The sequence below is a fragment of the Vollenhovia emeryi genome, unplaced genomic scaffold, assembly GCF_000949405.1.
Source record: "Vollenhovia emeryi isolate VEMERY1.0 unplaced genomic scaffold, V.emery_V1.0 DF939120.1, whole genome shotgun sequence".
Classification (NCBI taxonomy): domain Eukaryota; kingdom Metazoa; phylum Arthropoda; class Insecta; order Hymenoptera; family Formicidae; genus Vollenhovia; species Vollenhovia emeryi.
The window spans coordinates 4,344,962-4,369,016 of record NW_011967246.1 but is presented as its reverse complement, the minus strand read 5'-3'; the positions used below and the strand labels follow the sequence as shown (position 1 = coordinate 4,369,016).

Genomic DNA, 24,055 nt, shown 5'->3' with positions numbered 1-24,055 from the left:
GCACAATTTTAGCCCCGTTCCGCGCTATGGTTAGATCCCATGCAATGATCTTGTACTTAAAATAATTTTAAGTACAAGAGCATCGCACAGGACCTGACTATAGCACGAAACGCAACCAAAATTTCGCAAATCTGCGTTACCCACTTGGCAAAATGTGGATATTGGCTACGTAGTTCAATGTCCACGTTTTCAATGTCCACAGAGGGCGTATCGCATTCGCCAATCACGAAAAACGGGGCCGTGACATCTCTCAGGCTTCTCTCTGGCTACACATTTCTCGAAACTAGAACTTGGAGGCCGTGTCGGCTCAGCGTTTGAGCCGGGAGCCATAGGATAGAAGAAGAAGAAGACTAGAACTTGGACCAAGTTCTTGGATCGTGGACATTGGCCTTAAGAATAGTCGACTATCCGTGCTTTCCAGCAAGCGACACAAGTCGACACAAGTGTCGTTCTGTCTTTATTATTCATTGAATGCGAAGAAAGACAGAACGACATTTGTGTCGACTTGTGTCGCTTGCTGGAAAGCACGGTTTGATTGGTCAATTCTTATGTGTCTGACGAAATTGACCAATCGCAGTCGATTATTCTTACGACTACGACTCGCATTGTAGACCACGCAGAAGCATAAATTAAAGTCCCTAGATAGATATCTAGTGACTTTGGCCTGCACTGTTTGGCTGACGTAAAGTTTTTTTTCGGCCAAACTCCCATGATGTTTGCAATCTAGGTAATGCAATCTAGGATTTGGCAGACTGTAACATAATGCTCACGTGTATCGGGCATTGATGTTATTTTACATTAATTTACATTAATTTATCCGCAAAATTATTATGTGTACATACATATGTGATATATAAGTGAGACAAATCAGTGCAAGGAGAAAGTTTATAATCTGCGAGTAACATGCAGTTAACTAGTTTTGACGCTTTACATGTATATTTTATTAATTGATAATGTAATATTGGAAAGTTCCTTTCGTTTAATAACAAAGAGAAAATAATGGAAGAGGGAGCGATGTTATGGATGCTCACTCTTGTTATGCTGGTTGGCTCTTGCTTGGCTGGATCTTTGCCATTAGTCATGAGTTTGTCGGAAGTAAGATAACTTTTTCTGATAAATGAGGAATATTTCCTATGCGACATTCTAAATACATTGAAACGTGCCATATGGCTGTATGTCTTGCCTGTTCTGTCTAGGATAAATTACAATTGGTGTCGGTATTAGGAGCGGGTCTTCTTGTTGGAACTGCATTAGCAGTGATTATACCTGAAGGGATAAGAGCTTTATTTACTGGTGAAATTACTAATGGAAAAGAGTCGCACGGTACGTAATTTCATATCTGTTATTGTGTCTTTCCTAACACCTCCGAGTAACGCTTCTGTCTTCGCAGGTGATTTACACTCTTTAATTGGAATTAGTTTAGTACTTGGTTTTGTATTTATGCTTCTGATCGATCAGTGTTCAGCGAGAAAAAGCGACGGAAGACAGAAGAGCGTTACAGCAACTTTAGGTCTTGTAGTACATGCAGCAGTCGATGGGGTTGCGTTAGGAGCTGCTGCTACTACGTCTCAAGCTGATGTTGAAGTGATAGTTTTTCTGGCGATAATGTTGCACAAAGTAAAGCTTTTGAGCTGTACAGTGTCTTAACAATTAATTATAATAAGAACAAATGTAGTTAATGGCCATTACATAATTTTTGTGTCCTTCGTGTTATTAAAGATACTTAAAATTTCAGGCGCCAGCTGCATTTGGACTTGTGTCGTTTCTCCTTCATGAAGGCGTAGATAAAAAGAGGATAAGCAGACATCTATTAATTTTTTCTCTTGCGGCACCATGTCTTGCACTTGTGACATATTTCGGAATTGGAAAAGTGAGTGATGCAAAATATAAACATTTTTCTAATAAATATTTAAACTATATATTAACATTGAAAACATTACAGTATTTTAAGAATGATATGAGTTCTTAAAATATATAGTTTAAATATTTATTAGAAAAATGTTGGAATTGTTTTGCAATGTCCAACTAATTTTGTCACTTTGTGTTTCTTTCTAAACCATGCAACTTTGTCTGAAAAATTGTTTATGACAAGTTACAGAGAAAAAATATTAAAATACATTATTTAAAATGAATTATCCCATATTTATTATACATAGTATTTTAGAAATATCAATTTAATGAATAATATTTTACAATTTTAATTATTTACAATTCCATTATTATTTCTTGTACTGTAGAGAATAATTTTTAATTATTAATATTAATTACATAACTTTTGTATTGTTTCAGGAAGGAAAAGAAACGCTGAGTAGTGTTAATGCAACTGGTTTGGCTATGTTGTTTAGTGCTGGAACATTTCTTTATGTAGCCACTGTACATGTTTTGCCAGAATTGATGACAAGAAGCAGTAGTTATTCGCATGTGCCAAGCGTTGAAGGTGCAACGCTCTCTACTACTGGACTTAAAGTTAAAGAAATATTATTCTTGGTAATAGGATCATTTTTACCTGCTTTGATTACAACTGGACATCATCATTGACTAGTAGAAGTATTATATAAAGATATTCATTGCGTAAATAAAAGTTTTTATTCTAATTTAAGAAATCCTATCTTTAAGATTATTTTTATAATTATTTTAAGATTTAAAAAATTGTATTATATTATATGTACATGAAGATCAATTTGCTATAAAAAAAATAAGAATTATTAATAGACGTGTATTTCTTAACACGATTAAAATATATTTTTTTATCAAATTTAATCATAGATGTGATTATTAAATACTTAAATTCGAAAATTTAGTAAATTTATTGAATACTAACGTTTAGTTTATAAATTTTACTTTAACTCCGAAATTTTATGCATATTGTTTATTAGGTTTGTGTTCTGCATGACAAATCATTTATGAAAGAATGAGTGTACACATATTTTCTTTGTCAGTTGGTGAATACATTTGTATTATCAAAAACATCGAAACTGATAACGAATGCCATTGGTTATCGAGTGGTTAAATAAAATACGTTTGAGATACCACAGAAAAAGATTTTAAAATATTGCAACTGTTTCAAAAAAATTATCTTTCCGATATACGGTATCAAGATTGATTTTGCAACGAGGTCAAACTAACACCTCAGAAAATTTAATATTTGATCTTTATTAATTATATCGTAAACACACTTTGAATAGTTGTCTGAATTTTATATGTATAAAAGTATGCTCCAAATCTTCTTAAATAATATTCATACTCAAACATAATATTTAAATTACTTAAGACTTCTTTAAATAAACTTCAGGGTTTAAAATTAAGGAAGTTTAACAAGTTTAAAATTAAAGAAGTTTTTAAATATTAACTAAAATACAACAGATATATGCTATGCGTGCACTATACAGCTTTTGATATTATGTACTTTTGTAAAGAAAAAATATAGATACCAACTCGGAAAAGCGACAATAATACTTCGAGACTTTCGACTAGATAGCGGACCCAAAAATTTTTTAAATTTTAATCTGCATTTTGAATGTTAAGTATAGAAAAAGTTTTTTTCATAATTTTACATATTTCGATCTAATGTCCTGAATTTACTGGTTTCTGGCAGTCCAGAGCCCATAAATTGCTAGTGGCCTATAATGAGTTAATGAGTTGAAAAAACAATGTGCAGTTATGGAACCGTTCTAGGATATGTGATAATTTTGATAATCTTAAACGCGTTTATCGAGGCCTCAATAGCAAGGAACTACAGTCGAGCCCTTGGATTTATAATTTCCTGATGTTCGTTATGATGTCTGAGTTGTTTATTTGATCATTAGATACACAAGCAGATAATTGGTACGTTATCGTCTACTACCGACTTTTATAATAATCACAATGGACAGCCGATATAATCCACTCATAGCCTGAGATAAGCCTTAGTCCGCGATATGCGCTCGTCGTACGATTTCGGCTGTCTCCAAGAAGATTTCCAGCACAAATTTCGTAAAAAATAATACGGACTGGCAATATATAGAATGCGATAATTGTGTTCCTCTTCCCTAGAGTATCCGATACTCTCGCAGATATTTTTAATAAAATAACTGAGAAGTTCAAAGGTTAGTAAAACTTCCCATTACCATAGCGATAAAGCGTCTCTTCAAGAGAGTGTCAAAATCTCATACACGCATATATACAGGGTGTATCAGTAAACCATCAGCACTTTTAAAAAGCTACTATTTCTAAACCACTTGACCGATTCTTATGAAGTTTATATGAGAGTGTTAAGGAAGTATGATATTTTTATTTAATGTCGCTAATACAATATAATATTTAATGTCGCTGATGATAATGAGCGTCATTAAGTTTAATCAAGAATCAAAATCAAAAGATTGAGAAATTTTTGATGTAAGCGTGCACAGAATATTCTTTTGTATGCTATCCTTTTACTTTTTAATTAATACTAGTTCATACTAATTTGTGTCAAATTTCATAATTTTCCAACAAACAGCTTAAAAATTATGATAATTTAACACGTCGGTTGTTCACCTCATTATTCCATTCATTTTGTGACATACCCAAACCATGTCTGAGGTGTGGAGTGGATCTCGCTTCACGTGGAAAGTTGCAAACCCATGCATGTGAAACCGTACAACGCGTGGACTTACGCTATGGACTACAATAGTAATCGTCGTTATTATTAGCGGCATTTGCCAAATAATCAATTAGCCCTCGATAAGTCTCAGCTCGTAATTGTTTTTGACTTTGTTTGCAATAATTAATTCGGTCTTTTTCAACTTTAATATAACTATCTACAAGCCATTGTTGAAATAATCGTCCTCCCATAATAAAAATATTAAAATTGTCACATATAGCTATTCGATATTTTATGTATGTACAATACATACACAGCACTATTACGCGAACGCGTGACACGCTTCGGCCCGCGAAACTCGCAACAGTTTTCGAGACGGATCGGCATCGCGAAACAAGACAACAATACGAAACGATAGATTTTGACTCCGAACACGCACTTCTCGGTCTACATCTCCCTTTTTATAGAGGATTATATTTATATAAGTCGGTACTCGTAGTCAGATTTATTATCAAGTCCATCTTAAGATTATGATTCAGATACTCCATAGCGAATGAAATGTTCCATACGGCATCTTTAGATAAATTCAAGACGGTCTTGAAGATATACTGAATATGAATACCGACCATAGACTATTCAACTGAGTTTTTACTGATAAGATAGCAGTAATCATGGCGTAATGTTTTTCAGAATATTTTAGTTTATCTGACTGGAGAGTCGGAAAAGACCCTGCACACAAAAGATTAATTATTTGAATCATTTAACTATCTACCGACGCGTAATCGTCTCTCAATGATTTTGTCCTTTTACGCTTACAATGGATTTTGCGTTGACTGTCGCAGCTAGACAATGTCGATTGTGGGAGCGAGAATTTCGTTGTTCAAAGCCTATTACTGCGCCCGGATGTTCGCAACTAACGCTTTGACGGTCCCCCCCTCTCACAATCAGGTCCAACACAGAGATCTTATATATCTAACAAGCTACGAATTGCACTTGTCGTGTCAATGTGCGTGCCTGTGTCATCACGAGGATGTATGCTCGCGAAACCAGTTTAGATCAGCATCGAAATGGACCGCTGCGCCGGTATATTGCCTGTTTTATTCTCGCAGTCAAATATGAATTTTCTGACCAAATGTTGTAAATTAAAAACGGCTAAATCAATTAAGAATTAATGGTTTTTACGATTTATAACAAAGATGTATTAGTTTTATGGCGATTGCAGGTTTGCAGCTTCCTGTGTGTAGGAAGATGTAAAACTTTTGAGGTGCATTGGTATGCAAAATTTCTAACTAAATTATAAAGTAGAAACAACCAAATTAATTAAGAATTAACGCTTTACAATGCAATATGCTTTTTAACTTTTTAATAGATAAATCGATTTAATATTTGATGCTTATATAAGTACTCGTTATCTATTAAATTTTAATTCAAATACTATAAAGTTACAAAGTTACAAGTTCGGTATACAATACCGAAAAAATTAAACCAAATAATTAAGAGGGGTAAAGACAAACTGAGTATAGACAGAAGAACTGAAGTGGTATATGAGATAGATTGCAATAACTGTGATGCTTGCTACATAGGACAAACAAAGAGACACCTCCGAACAAGAATTGATGAACACTGTAATGACATTAAGAAACATGAAAATAATTTATCGGTTGTGAGTAGACACCGTCTGGATCACGAGCATGATTTTAACTGGTTGGATAATACTAAAATACTACACAACGAAAAACATAAAATTAAACGGGAGGTTGCCGAAATAATTTTTATCAAAAAACACAAGAATACAATTAATTTAAAACGTGACACGGAAAACTTAAATCCAGTATACAATAAAGTCCTTGAAAATATCTGACTTTCTTGGTTCCGATAGATTTTTATAATTTCAGTGTACATGACAAGTTCATTCCTATTTATTTATTAATCTAACGCGACCTCTCGTCAAAATAAACCAGATACAGACAATGTCTAGTCAGTTCAGATCCGGACATGATCGTGTCAACATATGGCATTTCAAAAGCACTCACCTTTCTTCTAACAAAGAACAGGAAATCAAATTGACCAATATGTAAGTTTTATCGAACACGTTGGTGGCTTGTTTCATGTTAATTGACTCTCTTTTGTCTTTACTCAGTTTGACACATGGCATTGGCCAAACAATTGAATAATTGACGCAGTGATTCACTAAGGTATGTAATTTAGAGTTGCATTATGATAGGCCTTCAGCTCTGGTATACAAATTTGTAATTTGCGTTTCAGAACACTTGAAAAGGGCCCAAATCCAGGGCCGAAACGTTGTAATATTCGTTTTTTTTTTAATAAAAAACACTAACCAGTGTAGGTCGCTTAATTTCATGAAGATTTGTTTTTAAATTACTGGCGATATACAATTTACCACTTTACTATAAAGTTTATTGCAAAAAATATTACCTCAGCTAGGGTTCGAACTTGGGATCTCCCTCAATCTGTGATGGGCGTCTTAACCAACTGGACCACTGAGATGTGATAATATTCTTTGCAGTAATCGGTAAATAATAAAATACAACATTATTCGTACATGTTAATTACCGACAATTTTTCTCTTTTTATTACTACTCTTTCTATCTGCTTTTTCTTCATTTCTTCTTCCCTATTCATGACATGTACATACTAAATAGGATAGAGTTGATAGATCATCTCTGACTTAATTCTTTCCATTATAAAAACGTTGTTCCATTATTAAAAATCTCGTTTCTCTACTATCTATATATCGTCTAAAAATATTGCACTCTTATCAAGCATGACACACTGAAGTACTCTTATCAAACATTGAATCTACACTTATCAAACGCTTGTTAGAAAAATGCATGGTAATAGAAATTTGAAACTATATGAAATTTTTTTCGAAAACAGTAAACAATTTTTAAACATATACAACACACACACACACACACAGATGTATATGCTACCAAAGAATTGGGGAACAATTCTCATATGTTAAAAATTTGATATTTTTAAATGCTGAAACTCGGCGCAAAATCTTAGATAAAAAATTAAGAATGCATTTTAAAGCTTGAAGTTTTTACTTTAATGTACACTAGGAATCACCGATGCCTTCCTATATGAATTTAGGCATATGTAGAACACATTTTCCATGTATTGTATGTATATGCAAAATGTATAAATATATTGATACGTTCATAAATTCATGTAGGAAGGTATCGGTAATTGCTAGTGTACTATCGGTAGTTTGTTTCTTAAAATAATGTTTTTTTGATAATGCTTTGCAACTCGATGAAATTTTTTCCTTGAAAAATCCAACAAAAGTGTTAAAAAGTACATAAGTTTACCTACAAAATGCTTTTCTAAAAGTTTTCCCACCAATTTTTTTTAACCGAGTTATAGTGATATTAAAATCAACTACACATTTTCTTGAAAATTGACGTTTACCACCGGCAGTAGCGTTACCGAATGTACACCACGTAGAGATTGCCAGTCAATATGCCAGTTTAAGCTAGGTGTGTGTCTGTCCTATATATACAGTTCTCACTAATTAAACTAAAGGGTCCTATGTCAATTTTGCAAATAACCATAAACTTTTAAGATATTAAAGAAAATTAGTGGGGTAGGGTCTTCGATACGGTGCGATGAGCCTTGTAGACTCCCACTTATCGTCCCCACTCGTTGAGAGTGGTAGACTTGTAACTGTCTGCTCGTGATGGCGAGTATCAGACGACAGAGCAGAAAGCGGAGTAAAAATGTGAGTGACGCGTAGACAACTGGTGGTCGCACCTTCAAGGCTCGTCCCATCACATTGCGCGCATTGGTTCGCTAATTTTCTTTTATTAATATTTCAAAATTTTACATGGTTGTTTACGAAGTGATATAGGACCTTTAAGTTCAAATTAATGAAATCTCTACCTCTATACGAACGGATGCACGCCTTGTACCAAATACCCTAATATGTGTAAATGTTAAATTAAATTTTATTTACTAGTTATAATTCGAAGAAATTTTTAGAGTTATTTTTAGAGCCATCTTGTCTTTATTCTGATGTTTAAATATATATTAACAATGTTTAGATTTAAATAATGGCTATGCTATTAAATTATTATAAAAAATAAATAAAGCACAGTATAGACAGTTTTTGTTTGCCATGTGGTTGATTAAAATCGATCGCTAACGAGAGATTGTTTTTATGGAGAATATTTTCAATACATTAATTTTTGTCTATTTAAATAATGTTGCATATATAACAGTTATTAAAAATTTAATTGAAAAAGTTAAATAAAGTTTAGTTAAGAGCTGAACTAAAAGCCAATCAATTTCATATAGCGCGTCTATAAAGAATATCTCATAACAATAATCTCCCTTCATTGAACTCGTTTTCTTATCTATACCTAATGTATATGTCATTCTTATAAAAGAGCACTGTAACTATGTAACTTCTTCAATCGAAAGCAAACGTTTCAAGTGAATAATTTCAACTCACTTATTCAATTCAATTAAATTATTACATTCTCCATTCATATACAAATTTCAAGTCGAAAAATTTTCAGAAAAAATAAAATCAATGTGTTGTAAACCCACAAAGTTTTATAATGAAATTTACGACAAAATTTCGTCTTATAGGAGTTCGAAGAAAGATCGAAGATATCTCTTATAAGTTATCGCAGATAAATTTATATGAAATAAAATATGGTTGTGGATAGTATATAGCGATTAGTTGTGATAATATCACGTGCAAGAAAAGTGATCGTTCATATACACGGTATACCGTAGAGAGTAGAAACGCTCACGTGACTTTGCGAGCAGGGTCATGGCTGTGAAAGAATGGTTCAGGAGGCTACAGCCGGTGCAACTGTATCTGGTGCTATTCTTTACCACGGCTTTCTTCTTGGTCGAGATCGTCGCAAGTCATATTACGCACTCGCTTACTCTGCTCCTTAACGCTTACCATATCCTCTGCAACATCGTGGCACTTGTTGGCTGTATCGCTTCAATCAAGGTAAGCGTGAAAGAGAACCTGCAAAAACTATATTTGTCAGTCTCAATCGCAAAGTGATACAAATCTATGCATACAATGTCATATTAATCTTTCGATCGAAATGATCTAATATCTAATATCTAATAATTTTGTCTAAGGCTATAAATATATTCACAGTTTATACTGTTCTGTAGAATAACATGTAGAATAAAAGAGATAAATATTAAAAGTATAAATATTAAAATACTGGTAATTAGCTTTCGACAAAATCTTCTTCTTTAATTGATATGTTATTGCATTGCTGTTATTATTATTATTAAGTTTAACATCTTAGTGGAGTATATATGTATATAAAAGGAACAATCCAAGGTCTTTTGATCTCCTTCAGTTCTTTGAGGACTTTGTAGTATATGTATTAATATATATTCATAAGCAAAATCTCGGAGAATCTGGGAAAGATTTGCATTAGGACTTGTATTAGTACGTCATCTTTTTAATAAGTAGGCCAGGTTCATAACGTGTTTTATCCGAATTTAGTACAACATGCACGCGAATTGCAAGAAATTGATAAAGAGTCTTAAACTGATCTCGTGTTATCAGAATTTCTAAATGTTATCTAATTTTCTCTGTGATATAAATTTGTAATTATATATAAATTACGCATTGTTTACAGTACAGTTATCGAGAAAGATATAACAGCAATCGCAGTTCATTAGGAAACTCGTCCATCTGCATTAATGGTGAAGAACAAGGTTCTATTACGTCTTTATCGACGAAAACAAAGGTATGTTTAATAATATTCAAAAGACATAAACATGAAAGTTAAAAGAAAGAAAAGATAACTCCTATATCTTTTTTAATTTTCATAAAAGTCTGTTTTATAAAACTAAACTTGTAGAATTATGTATATCAAAAGATATTATGTAGCTTAGATAACTTATTGAAAATAAATATTCTTATATTTTTATATAATATAAAATATTTCTTTTAGATTCCAAAAGTGTAATTATATTAAAAATATGTTAACTAGATGCCTAGTAATTTTCTTTCATATAATTTTGTAATATAAATTAAAAAAATATATATATAATTTTCAAGAGGACTTTTTAAAGAAAATCGAAGCTAAGAAGAAATTTTTAATGGAACTTTTACAAGATTTGAAAATAAAAATTAGTTTAGACACATAAAACAGCAATAGATACTCTCCAAAAATAAAATCTTCATTTGACGCATGCTAGAAAGTTGTGGACAGCTACTCATTATAAATTCTACCAATCTACTGCCTACAAATGTAGAAAACTTGCTTTACAGGAATCACGTTCAGATAGAAGGATGAAAAACACGTTTGGGTGGGCTCGAATCGACATTGTTACGATGCTCGTCTGCTGCGTCTTCCTCGCATCTTTTTGTTTCTCTTTGTTGATGGAAGCGCTGCAGACATTGGTGCACATCGACCACCTGGATGAGATGCATCACCCATTGCCAGTCTTTTGCATCGGTGTTTCCGGCATACTTTTAAACGCTTTCTGCTACATCCTGATTGGAGGATACACATTCAATCAGGGCATCTTTTTGCACATTACGGAAAGCGGTGACGTAATATTACGCAGGTGAAGTTTTTTGTATAATAACTTGAATTACAAGGAATCAGCCAAGAAATATACAATTATTTGGAATGAATATGTTTAAATGCTGCATAAGTTTGTGTTTATTAATTTTATATCGCTTAATCATACAAGAGAATAAAATTATGTAAATTTGTCAGATTATAAAATATTAAAACATGTTAAATATATTATATTAGTTCCTTAAAATACTTTCTTGCGTAGATAACAAGAATCCTAAAGTTTGAGATATTTTACATTAGCGATGGAAAAGGGTTTGCTGAAATTTTAGTAGAAACCGGTTTCATGCATATAAAGTTTGTTTACTATAGCGTGACACTTGACATTTCAGAAATGTAGGTTCACAAGAAACAAAAGATGGCGAGCAACAATTGTCAGCACAGACAAGACGTAGTCCACTAGCAATACCAAAAAGCGAAGGTTTAATGGAAATGTGTCGAGATGTTCTTGGATGCGTTTTCGTCATATTAGTGTCAATTTTAGTGTATTTCACCGATTCCGACGTGGCCAAGTACATTGACCCAGTCTTCGCTATTATTTCGTCAATTTCGCTATTTGTTTTATGCTATCCCTACAGTGAGTATATTGCTATATTTAAAAAAATACGATAAAAAGAAAAAGTAACATAAATAATATATAGTAATAATTATTTAAGATAACTTAAAGTGTTAATTTATTAGATATTTTTTATTCCACGAAGAAAAATAATTTCATTCTTGATAATACTCAAAGTTGTTTATTTTATCCCATTAATTTTATTTTATTACTCTTGTTTTTTTTCAGTGAAAGAATCAGGCCTGATATTGTTGCAAACAATTCCAAATCACATCAATATCGATTCTCTCAAAAGAGATTTATCGGAAGCTTTTCCGGGTATTGTCAATGTCCACGATTTGCATGTCTGGCAACTTGCAAAGCATCAAGCTATTTGTACAGTCCATATTGTGTTTCTGAATCCAATGGTATATAAACACGATTTTTTTATTTTAAATATAAATTTATTTCAAACAATAAATATATTATATTTAATGGAAATACATTCAATTTGAAAAAGTTAGTTTCATTCAATATTAAACATACGAATTTTCATTCTTTACTTTTAGGTTTACGCTAGTATCACAGATCAAGTTTCTGCTTTCTTCGTTGAAATGGGCATTACGCAGGTCACTATACAGCCAGAGTTTTGCAAGGTATTTCATTAATATACATCTTTCTATCATTGAACTTGCTTCGTTAAATAATAATTTTTGCATACCAGATGAAGCCAAATACGGAGAAGACTGATTGCCTAATTCGTTGTCATGGAGAACATTGCAGTTCTCACCAATGCTGCTCGCGAGAAAACTTCTTGGATGACACGTACGAGTCGACGAAAGATGTGCACACCATTAGCAAGAAATATGACAAAAAAGAGATAATATCAACTGTGGGTGCGATTAGTTTAGAAAAGTTTTCTGCTTATGAGGAGGAAACTCAGAAACAAATTGTGAATGATCCAAGAACAGAAAAATCTGCGCATAATCTGACAAACGAAAATGCATGTCACTCCAATGATAAGCAAACGCTAAGAATTGAAAATGTTAATCCTGAAATCAGTTCCTGTGTGATAAGTGATCAAACATCTACAAGTGTTAATACCGACCGAATATCTGCAATTGCCGATAGCAACCTGAACCATGGTGACATGTCTTAAGTTTCTACTTACTGTTCAGATAGACAATAGTTTTATTTAATACTTTTACCTGGCATTGTCTTACTTGAAAGAGACTATACGTGATATTTACACAAGACACACATAGACGTGATTTTTATGTCATGTTTTATATTTGACAAAGAAAATTGTAGAAATTGTAAAAATTTTCGATTTCTCTTGTTATTATTACAGTAATTAAATTAGTCATATTGTGTGCAATGTTGAAAAATCAAAGACTGTAATCTTTTTTTAAAGAGAAATCTTATTTGCTCGTTTTTTAATAATAATAACAATATCGGAAGATTAATATAGTTTATCTCCAAAAGTACTAATAAAATTCAAACACTTGGAAGACGTTGCAATTTATCTTTTGCAACATGAAATTTCTTTGTTAATGATATTAGAAAAAGAAAAATTTACTTGATAATATGTTGTTTAAACAAACAATGGTAAGCATGAGCAATGATATGTAAGGATGTTTAACCCCAGAAGACTGCAAACTACTCATATTATTATTATCTCTGTGCTTATATGTATACATAATTCACTGTAATAAATAGTTTAGTAATAGTTTTGCAGATATTTGGGCAATACAATGTGTTAGTTATTAGAGCAACACAGTACTGATTTTATTAATCGTACAAGAATTTACGGTCTTTCTAGTGCGATGACATGTTCCTTGAATAAACAATGTTCAATTAATCAATATTATAACACTTATTGTATCATCTTTAATATAATAATATTAAGATAAGTAACTTTATTTTTGTCAACGATTAATTATTAAATTATGTAATTTTTATTGCACATTATACACATTATATAATTCAAACAAAAGTTATTCATATTAATTAGTAGAATAAAATAGTTTAATAAACAATAGGGGGTTCCATTTAAAAAATTGAAAAAGTTTGAAACGTTTTTCCATATTTTTCATATTTTTGGAGATTTTTGCGTGGATCATTTAAGATGAGACACCCTGTATATTCAGGTCCTATTCGTTTTGCCAGCGGAGATAATGTTGGATTGATTCGTCGGCTTGCCTCTTATATTATTGCAGGATGATTTTTAATTGTGAGAACGTCTAACACGTAATTGCCGCGTGCGTTGTGGCAACAAGATACTAGCTTGAATATTTAATGCCTAGCCTTGGTAGCTATTTGGTGGACATGAATACAATAGATAATATATGTATAACCATTTAATATTGCTGCTAATTATAGACAGGAGATATAGGCATTTTATACATTCTACTAGTTATCCATAGATACGGATATCTATGGATATGTAAATACACATATCTATTGGATATCTATTAAATATATATATTGTTTGTTCTGTGATACTTTTACTAATTAATTATTTCATTAAAAAAATGTATGCAAAAGTTAATACTTCAACTATAATATTAGCAGTTTAATTGTAACATCCATGACAAGAAACAAATTCAGTTAACTATAATTTTTTATTATTGTGAAATAGTGATGACAATGAAGTATCATGTATCGTGTTTACTTAAACTATGTTTTAAGCTTCATACTAATATTATTGAATAATGCGTAAAAATACATTTAAAAATTTATTTGTGTATAGAAAACGAAAACATTGATTATTGGATTACCTATTATTCCTGATATATTATATAAAATAGTGTTATTATTTCACCTAATTACAAGGGCTGGCTGGTTGGCTTGTGGTACCTGATTGCAACATAATGGATTGTACAGAGAGCGTAGAGGATATGGTAGCTGCCGTTACAGCATTTGTATGATGATGATGATGATGGTGATGATGATAGAGTGCTGAAGCATAATACTGTTGATGATGTGCAAGATGTGGATGATGGTGATGAAGATAACCGCTCGATATTCTATGATCATTGTTATTCTCATTATTGCCGTTGTTATTATTATTGTTAATAGAACTATCCTCGTGACGATTGTGATGATGATTATTGTTCATCGTGGAACAGAGTGACGAAGTTGGTGAAGAAGATGACGAAGAGTTCTGTACATTACAACTATTAGCCAGAATATCATGTACAGTATGAGAACTCGGCCACTGCAAAGCGTTGTTGGTCGCTGATTGATGTCCACCATTATCATGTACTGCTGAGGGTGACGATGATGACAGTTTACTCGCTGACGATGGTCCAACTAAAAATGCAATAATAATGAACAGATAGGATGAAACTTTTTCAATTTCCATATCAGTGATTATTATCAAAATGAAGGAAATGTATAAGATGGAATTGATGTTTGATGTGAATTATTTGAGAACTGAAGAGGTATATTTCAAATCGATAAAATCTTTTGAGCTTTTCAATATTTAATATTTAAAGATCATTACTTCATACTATACATACACACGGCGTCATTAATGTCTAGATGAATTTACGCACATATTAACACGTTTATACATTTTGCATATACAGGAAAATGTATATATGTTCTACCTGTGCCTAAATTCATATTCCTAGAGGTATCACTGGTGCCTTCCCATATGAATTTAGGCACAGGCTTTGACACCTAATTTATAAAGTTTACATTGTCTACATTTAAAAAGTTAATGTAAATATCATGTAAACAATTCGTGTAGACGTAATTAAAAAATTTACGGCATAATTATGGAAAATGGGCGTAGCACAGACACGCACCAAGTGGAGACTTTATCGATAGTGCTTGAAAATGGGCGTAGCGGAGTAGTTCCAAAAATGAAAGTGGGCGTAAGGCGCTGGAAACAGCCTAGCAAGACGGTAACAAGTAAAACGCCGGCGTGGACGCTCTCAGGTTTCTCTTTGGTAATAGCTATAAATGTCGGAATACAGTACATATAGCCGAGTGCTAATTTGTTCTCCATGAAAATGACGATGTCCCCAACAATATTTAAGAGAAACATTTACAAAATATTGATTTATATTGATTATTTATATTGATTTTTATTTTAAGTATACTCACACAGCACGGGGAACTCTCGGGGAGCTTCTGGGGAGCTTATAAAATTTTTCAGAAGCTTCATTTGAACTCCAAACGAACTCTCACGGAGCTCCTATGCTCCCCGGAAGCTCCTATGTCCGCTTTTCAGAGCTCCTTGGGAGCTTTATTTAAGCTCGCAGGGAGTTTAAATAAGGCTCCTAGGGAGCTCTCAAAAGCGGACATAGGAGCTCCCGGGGAGCTTCATTTAAGTTCGCAAGGAGTTCAGAAAACATGTTTTAAAAACTCTCCGCGAGCTTAAATGACCCAGGAAGCTACGTGCGAGTTCGTTTGAAGTTCAAATAAAGTTTATGAAAAATTTTATCAGCTCCCCAGGAGTTCTCCGTACTGTGTGGGTATAATCATCAAAAGTATATTTAGCTCATTAAAGTTTATCCATGATTCAGACAACTCGCAATCGGAGCATATCGGCTTGCCTCTTATATGGGAGTAATATGGGATGATTTTTACTTACGAGAAAGACTAATGTGCGGTCGCCACGTCGCGGCAGTGAGTGGTACTAGTACTAACTTCCTGGAAGCTTGTTTTGTCGAATTTTGTAAGCTTCCCGGGAGCTTAGCGAAACGAATTCCTTGGAAGCTTGTTTTGCCGAATTTTGTAAGCTCCCCGGGAGCTCAGCGAAATGAACTTCTTAGGAGCTTAATCGAAGCTTTGTGCTGTATGGGTAGATTATGATATTCTTATAATCTCTTCACATGATATATTCATAAATATTGTATGGTGAGATTGATGAGGAAATTGTCATAATCTACATTTAGAGCTAGTAATGTTCCGAAACATTCTTTTGAGCTCTGTAATGTATAATAATTACAAAAATACTGAACATACAAAACTTATAATACGTGTTAATTAATTATGGCAGTCAGTGTGTGATCATCATGAGTTTACAAGTAATGCCAATATGTGATTTCATACTTTTCTTCATTTGTATGTTAACTTGTGCTCACGATATGTATCATCATGCTATGACTACAAAACATACGTCATATTTCCATCAATGTCGGAAGATAATGACATGATGAAACCTGATCATCAGGCATTGCTATCTGGAAATGTGAATATGTGCGTAAATTCATATGGGAAGACATCAGTGAATCTTAGTGTACTAATAACAATTATTGCTAACAATAATTTTTAAACATGATATTATACATGTATACAGGGTGTTCTCGTAAAGGCTGGCAATCTCTCGTGGACATGTAGAGTAGGTAAAGATAATCCCACAAGTTCCTATAAATTTCTTTTTATAACGCTTCTTCGCAAAGATATTTGTGTTAAAAGTAAAAATTTCTGAAATAGTATTCTTAAATAATTTTTATATTACTGTTCAGATCTTAATACTAGGTAAAAAAGCAAAGAACGGACTCCTTTTACTCCTTCTAATCTACAAAAACTTTTAAGTCGGTACGTTTTTCTAATTTTACATTTTTTTTAAATACTCCATATCTTAAAAAAAGGTACTTTTATGTTATTTTGTAAAAGCTAACAGTTTTCGAGAGAAGCTCATTTAAAAGATATACAGTAAATTTTTATTCACTTTTATTTAAAAAATTTATTTAAAGTAATTCCTGTATGAACCAACCAAAAGTAGAAAACATTAAAATTTAAGTATGCGAAGAAAATGAATTTGTTTTTACTAATATTTGCATACATACATTGTATGATGCAACCTTATTGAAAATATTAATTACAACAGAAAGAACAACACATTATATGATATGGAAAACATAAACTGTCAAATAAGTTTTCTTTGAATAAAGGCAGATGCATATCTGCTGCTGGTTTCATATCTTACAGATATTTGTACAATCACGAGACACGGTAGTGTCTCGCGCCAAGTATAAGCGCTATCCAATCACAAATTATATAATTTAATTATTTGGATATATTTTATTAGAAAAAAAAAACATTTTTCCCGGATTCCCGGGGTCTCTATGGCAGACGCAAGTCAAGGCAGACGCCTCAAGTTAATAATACTGATGGCCACAATACTTGGTGAGCAGTAAATGATTCGAGAACTCCTGATTTATATCTCTCTTGCTTTATTCGTCTCCGATGTCTCCGGCAGTGTCTCGTATCGGTAATGTTGACTAGACAGTTAGATCGAGAGTGACTTCGGAGGCGATTCGCAGAAGAATCGTTGCCGGTGTGTCATCAGGGACACCTGCCATTCCGACAATCAACGAAACAGCATGAACGCACTTCGTCTCGGAATTTAATCATGGCATGAGAGATACATATATGTATATAAGACAATACAAAACCCTGTCCTCCTTGAAAGACTGTGTCTTACAATATGTTGTATGATCCTCATAGGATTTGATAAACGTTAACCTGAATATACAATAGTCTTTCTCGTAAGTACAAACCATTCCGTATTAGTATAAGAGGCGAGCCGATATAATCCAACAGCGAGTCGTCATGGATAAACTTCAATAACTTGAATATACTTTTGATGACTATATAATTTAACACAATTTAAAAATTAGTTTGATAAATTAAATTGTTTTAATAGGAAGCCTACTGATGCCCTACTATCACCCTATTAGATATTGTAAGGCGCAAAACCTAGAGAATTAAAATTTTACATACATGACATATTTTGGGCATTCCATGGATGTCCGCTTATGAAAATTGGAACGTCTTACATATCTACCATAAGTGCTAGATTTCACAATGTTACACATAGAGGCAGGCTCTTGCCAGGCTCGCTGGATAGACGCTAGATCACGTGTAGGATAACTGGCTCGTAGCTATGCATCCGCGAGCTGAAATTTCCACATTTATCCCAAAAATTACGTCCATGATGTGTCCAAAATCAGACCGCTTTCGACTTATTTTAGATTTATTTTAGATATCGTTAATACATCCAAGATAATCCAAAATAAGTCCAAAACAGGTTCGACAACAGTCTTATTTCAGAAATGTTATGGATGTTCGAAGTTATGCCAAACGTATGTGACATGGATGTCCATCAGACGTCCGACAAATCTTAAATGGACCAAAAATAGATGTTCGACGTCTAGAAAGTACACGTTCAATGGACATCCAATGAATGTCCATGTGCTATCTGAGATGTCTATTTTCCTGCTTTGTGGACAAGTACACTTGGCGCGAGACACTACCGTGTCTCTTGATAAAACTAATATTGGCAGTTTTCTAAGTCTTTATCAGTTGATAGAAAAGTATTAAGAAGAATAGGTAAATACTATATGCAAAATACTAACCTTGATGATGATGTGTGATGGAAGGCGGCGCTGTTGGATGATAAGGTGTCGTTGGATACGGCATTGGACAAAGGGCTGCACCAGCCGCTGCGGCGGCTGCATAAAGATGATGATGATGATGATGATGATGATGAGCTGAATGATGTGAATGATGATGCATAGTTGTCGTTGTGCCAACTTTATTTCTCAATATCCTTGATATACTGGACACTGATGGAACGTTATATTTGTCACAAACGCCATCAGATAACAATCGATCCCTAATCTCCCAAGCAAAGATTCCGGGATCTTTTAACTTTAATTGCTTAATGTATTGCACGACTTTTGGTGTGGTTACACGAGGTTTGCTGCCACCAATTGCGCCTGGCAGAATACTACCCGTTTCATGATAGCGCGCCAGTATTTTACTGACACATCCGTGACTGACACGTAGCTGCCGGGAGATATCGCATGGTCTAATACCCAATTGTGCAAGTTCGACTATTCTTAATCTGACAGCATTGGGAAGTGGTCTTCCATTGACGAATACACCGCCTAACTGATTTACTTCTCCATATTGTTGTTGATGCTGCTGTGGATGTTGCTGCTGTTGGTGTGATTGTGGCGGTTGTGCTCCAATTTCATTACTGCTGTTTTCTGTAATATGATTAATACCTTATTAATAAATTATTATGCACAAATATAAGCACAAATATAATTAAAATTGTTTTAAAAAATTGCTTGCTTATTATATAGTACTTCACAATTTAATACATAGGATGGGATTATTTTAATCAATAAGAACCTATAGTTTTATTGAAGTTTACTTTGTAAAAAAATTTTAGACAAAAGTTGTGCAGTAATAGGAGAAGCACAAGGTGAACATTGGGATGATCTTATTGTTAGTTAGGGTCAAAGTAAGATCACCTTAAACAGCTTTAAATTTTCAGTTTTTTTCAGTTATGAGTGACCAAAGTGACCGTCTCCAGAACTTTTACATATTCTACGTAAATTCCCAATATTACGCATTTTTTTAATTCGTCATATAATAAAACAATTTGTTCTTTAGTCTATAATTTCATATCTTCGAAGTCATGCTCGACAGAAAATTTTCAAATTAATTTATATGACTCTTTGTACGACTTAGGTAAATTCCTTAATAATTTTACTTAGTTAGCAATTTCTATACGAAATTCTTTAAGTATTATGTATTTCTTAATTGGACTTTATTTCACTTAAAGTGGATTTTACTTGATAAGGACCAAAGCTATATCGAAACCATATGGTCAAAACGTTGTATATCTTTTATATTGTAACTCTTTTAATAAATATGGCCAGTTGAGATTGACTAATATATATATATCGATAGTTATTACTGGTAACTCTTGAGATTAATTTCACTATTATTATTTCATACATCCGATTTTTTATTGTACATAATCATAAGTAGTTTAATTTATATTGATTAATTTAATTTATATGACAGCTACAAATTGGCATTAGTTTTTATATATTGTACACACACAAGTCCAAATACTAGTTACTATTCTTAGCAAACTTATATTCATTTCCACTGGACATAGACAAAATGTATTTCATGAAGCCGGGGTAAGTGTGTATATATGTATATCCGTAGGGTTTCTACGAGGTTCTAAGTATGCATATGTGATACACATGAATACACATATATATATGAAGTCTATACATGTAATATTATTAGACTTTTTCTCGCAAGCAGTGATAAATGGCCAAGATCAAAGGTTCCGACGTGTGTAGTCACTTTACACGCGTGTAACACACATATCTAACGAAAAAGAGACGACGACTACACAGCCTGTGTATTGGTGACGATGCGTATATATAATAAGTATGAATGTATTGTGCAAGGCAGCAAGCTGTTCCAGCTAACTAGTACGAGGGTGAAGACGTTTCAGCTCCTTCCCCAAGAGAAAGAAAACGTTTGGTTCTAATTCTATAATTCTTATATATAGATATATGGACACACTAAAGTTGTTATTATAAATAACTTTTTACAATTTTTTTTATTCAACATAATTAAGCTTACGTTAATTTTGGCTTATTTACTTTGGATATGATTATATTGGTTAATAAATCTCTGTTGCAATAAAAAATAATATACTACAATATAAATACTAAAAACCAATTATACTGTATATGTCAGAAAAAAGTTTACGTAATTTCTCAGGATAATAGTTTTAATTTAATTAATTTTTGCACTAACACTAAAATTTGTTTAATAGTAAGAACATTATTTTATTATCCACTAAATAATGCCATTTCTTCAAAATAACTAAAGATAAAACATAACTTTTAATTTTTAATCAATTATATATTTATTATTATTATTTACAATAATATGCCATTTATTTGTAAATGTTCTAATTCCTTGTTTAAAAAATGCAATTTATTTACAAATGATGAAAGTTTCAATTATAAACAAGTATAACATTTCTTATGAAGTAATTTGTTCTAAAAATTGAACTCATATAAATTAAAAATCATCGTTAAAGATCAAAAAGACTACAAAAGTGGTAGACACGAAGAATGTTTGCACAGCGAAAGTACACCGCTGTGATCGGCGGCGGCGATGACGATACTGACCAAAACCCTTTTTCTAAGAATCACGTAGCTGCAATATAAAGCCCCCCTTTTTGTTACGCTTTTCTTATTTATTCATATCCTCTATATCCATGTTAAATGGTATTGTTGGTCTGTGGAAAGAATATCCGATGGTGATACGTAAAAATACACTCACATAAATTCTTTTGTTCTCCATAATAAATCGACATATCATGTATTTTAGATTTTCGACACATTCTATAATATATTCAAGCATTTAAAATAAAAATTGTCATGTTTTATAAATATATTTTTCTTTTACAATAATTAAAAATTCTCGAAAACATGTCTTATTGTTAGAAATAAACTTGAAACATTATTATATTACATGCCTCATCTACACCGTATAATAACATCCCTTAATCTGTACAATAAGAAAATGGTTTACGAATTTAAACAGAAAAATGCAAAATTGAGGCGAGGTAGTCGGTTCTTTTATATTTCTTCTAAAAAATTAGGCACTAACTTCCCGTGGCACCTCAATTTCCGAAAAACATGATTTCAACTATGGAATCTTAGTTCTCGAAGAGTCCCGCAGTTCCTGATAAATTTCACTCAGAGTCCTAGCTTGTAAATCTTTTGAAACAATTTTATAATCTGACCGTTGGCACCTCAATTTCCGAAAAACGTGATTTCAACTATGGAATCTTACAGTTCTCGAAGAGTTCCACAGTTCCTGATAAGTTTTATCCAGATTTCTTGTTTGCAAATATTTTTAAACAATTTTTTAATCTGACCTGTGGCACCTCATTTTTTACAGGTATGCGATGCTGGTTGTTTCAATCAAATTTTTCTCAATTATCGACAGTTCTCGATAAGAGAAGTACGTTTTTACTAATGTTGTTGCGCCTATGGTAAGTCGGTGGAACAGCGACGGCCGCAGTGATCCCGTAACTTTCGCGCGCGCACTAAGTCACTCGCGTGTGCCCTCGTAAATGAAGGAGACCACATAACGTCTAAACAAAGGTTTTATTCGTAGAAATACAGCAATGCTCGTGACACGTCCACTGTCAACAAGGGCCAGGCACAAATCGACAATCTTTATTTACAAAACAGTGGCCTCTTGTCTGGTGTCATGGCAACTTGCCATAAACCGGGCATTGCTCATTGCGGGCGTAATAATATTTTTGAGAGAGAGAGAGAGGGGGGGGAGAAGAGGAGGAAAGGAGGATGCTGCAAGCAACTATTCATTTTCACCCAAAATTCTATATTTTTATGATTCTATATTTTATACTGCAATGCTTGACATATATACATTTCAGATTATTCCCAGTATTTCTCATATAGGCACGGTTTCTGGGGATGAATACGATGTCACATGCACGACTAGCGACTCGGCCGTCGCACCTTGAGTGACAATGGGATAGCAGTTTATGTGACAGTAAAAACAGCAGATTTTCGGTTGTATATTGTATAAAAACTGTGAGAACACGACAGGTGATCAATAAAAGCAGACTTTTATGTTTATAATTGATTCACAAAGCTTGGACAATTTTAAGCTTCATATTCGAGTTCAACAGGTCCAAAAATCTATAGATAGACCAATTTCATACGTTACTCTTGAAAGCCAATTTTGGCCCTATTGTCGCACCGTTCCTTGACTAACAATACGACCATGTTCACATTTTGAATCAAGAATGTTTACACTTTAAAAGATATCTGGAATGCTTTACATCAAACATAAATCAAACATTAATAAATAAAGTAACTCATATCGATCAAGCCGATCTTATATTGCTTAAGTAATTGCTTATGTACACGTTTAACATCCCGTACAGCACGCATGTGTAAAAGACATCTTTGAGATATTTTTAAGTCATCTTTTAGACATACATATCCGAAAGACGACTTAAAGACGTTTCAAAGATGTCTTTTAGACATGCGTGCTGTATGGGATATTACACGTCTGTAATAGTGTATTGCACGTATAGTCTAGTATAAGTCACTTACCACACGTGTAGTATATTATACGTATAGTGAATTACACGTGTGATGGATTACACACTTAATAACCCAGTGAGAAATGATTCGTCGATCGACGTCGACATCATCGAATTGACGTCGATTCGACATCATTTCGACATCGATGAATCATTTCTCACTGGGAAGGTAGATGTCTATTCCATATTACAGAGATTTCATGCACTATAGTAACGACAGCGTATAATAACTATACAAATTGTTGCGATCCTTTCTGTGATAACTATTGAGAGTCCTGTAATAACTACACAACCAATATCGCGTAGTATATTATACGTACAGTGAATTACACGTGTGATGGATTACACACTTAATAACCCAGTGAGAAATGATTCGTCGATCGACGTCGAAACGACGTCGAAACGACGTCGAATCGACATCGACA

General features: G+C 33.0%; 3 protein-coding genes across 9 annotated transcripts in view; 2 read left to right on the top strand and 1 right to left on the bottom strand.

Annotated features, from left to right (window-relative positions):
* Positions 1 to 707: 707 nt before the first annotated feature.
* LOC105570684 (zinc transporter ZIP9-A) lies at positions 708 to 2,612 on the top strand. Its single transcript, XM_012028104.1, has 5 exons — positions 708 to 1,095; positions 1,197 to 1,323; positions 1,391 to 1,617; positions 1,736 to 1,870; positions 2,290 to 2,612. Exons 1-5 carry the CDS (start codon positions 1,000 to 1,002, stop codon positions 2,536 to 2,538), a joined length of 834 nt encoding a protein of 277 aa, XP_011883494.1. The 5' UTR covers positions 708 to 999; the 3' UTR covers positions 2,539 to 2,612.
* A 1,287-nt stretch (positions 2,613 to 3,899) lies between these two features.
* Positions 3,900 to 13,562, top strand: LOC105570683 (zinc transporter 1). 6 transcript variants are annotated; one of them, XM_012028103.1, is made up of 9 exons: positions 6,734 to 6,756; positions 7,003 to 7,094; positions 9,362 to 9,554; positions 10,207 to 10,317; positions 10,845 to 11,143; positions 11,490 to 11,734; positions 11,942 to 12,120; positions 12,262 to 12,348; positions 12,417 to 13,562. In XM_012028103.1, exons 3-9 carry the CDS (start codon positions 9,366 to 9,368, stop codon positions 12,849 to 12,851), a joined length of 1,545 nt encoding a protein of 514 aa, XP_011883493.1. In that variant the 5' UTR covers positions 6,734 to 6,756; positions 7,003 to 7,094; positions 9,362 to 9,365; the 3' UTR covers positions 12,852 to 13,562. The 6 variants fall into 6 exon arrangements, with proteins under 6 accessions (XP_011883492.1, XP_011883490.1, XP_011883493.1 ...); XM_012028102.1 differs by lacking the exons at positions 6,734 to 6,756; positions 7,003 to 7,094 and adding an exon at positions 3,900 to 4,085; XM_012028100.1 differs by lacking the exons at positions 6,734 to 6,756; positions 7,003 to 7,094 and adding an exon at positions 3,900 to 4,085 and having other exon boundaries at positions 9,329 to 9,554.
* Positions 13,563 to 13,776: 214 nt separating this feature from the next.
* Positions 13,777 to 24,055, bottom strand: part of LOC105570681 (paired box protein Pax-1-like) — a 33,305-nt gene continuing 23,026 nt past the window's right edge. For both annotated transcript variants that reach the window (XM_012028095.1, XM_012028096.1), the window contains 2 exons: positions 19,072 to 19,707; positions 13,777 to 15,007 (listed from right to left, as the gene is read on the bottom strand). In XM_012028095.1, coding sequence (XP_011883485.1) covers positions 14,517 to 15,007; positions 19,072 to 19,707 — 1,127 coding nt within the window. In that variant the 3' untranslated portion in view covers positions 13,777 to 14,516. The remainder of the gene's footprint in view (positions 15,008 to 19,071; positions 19,708 to 24,055) is intronic.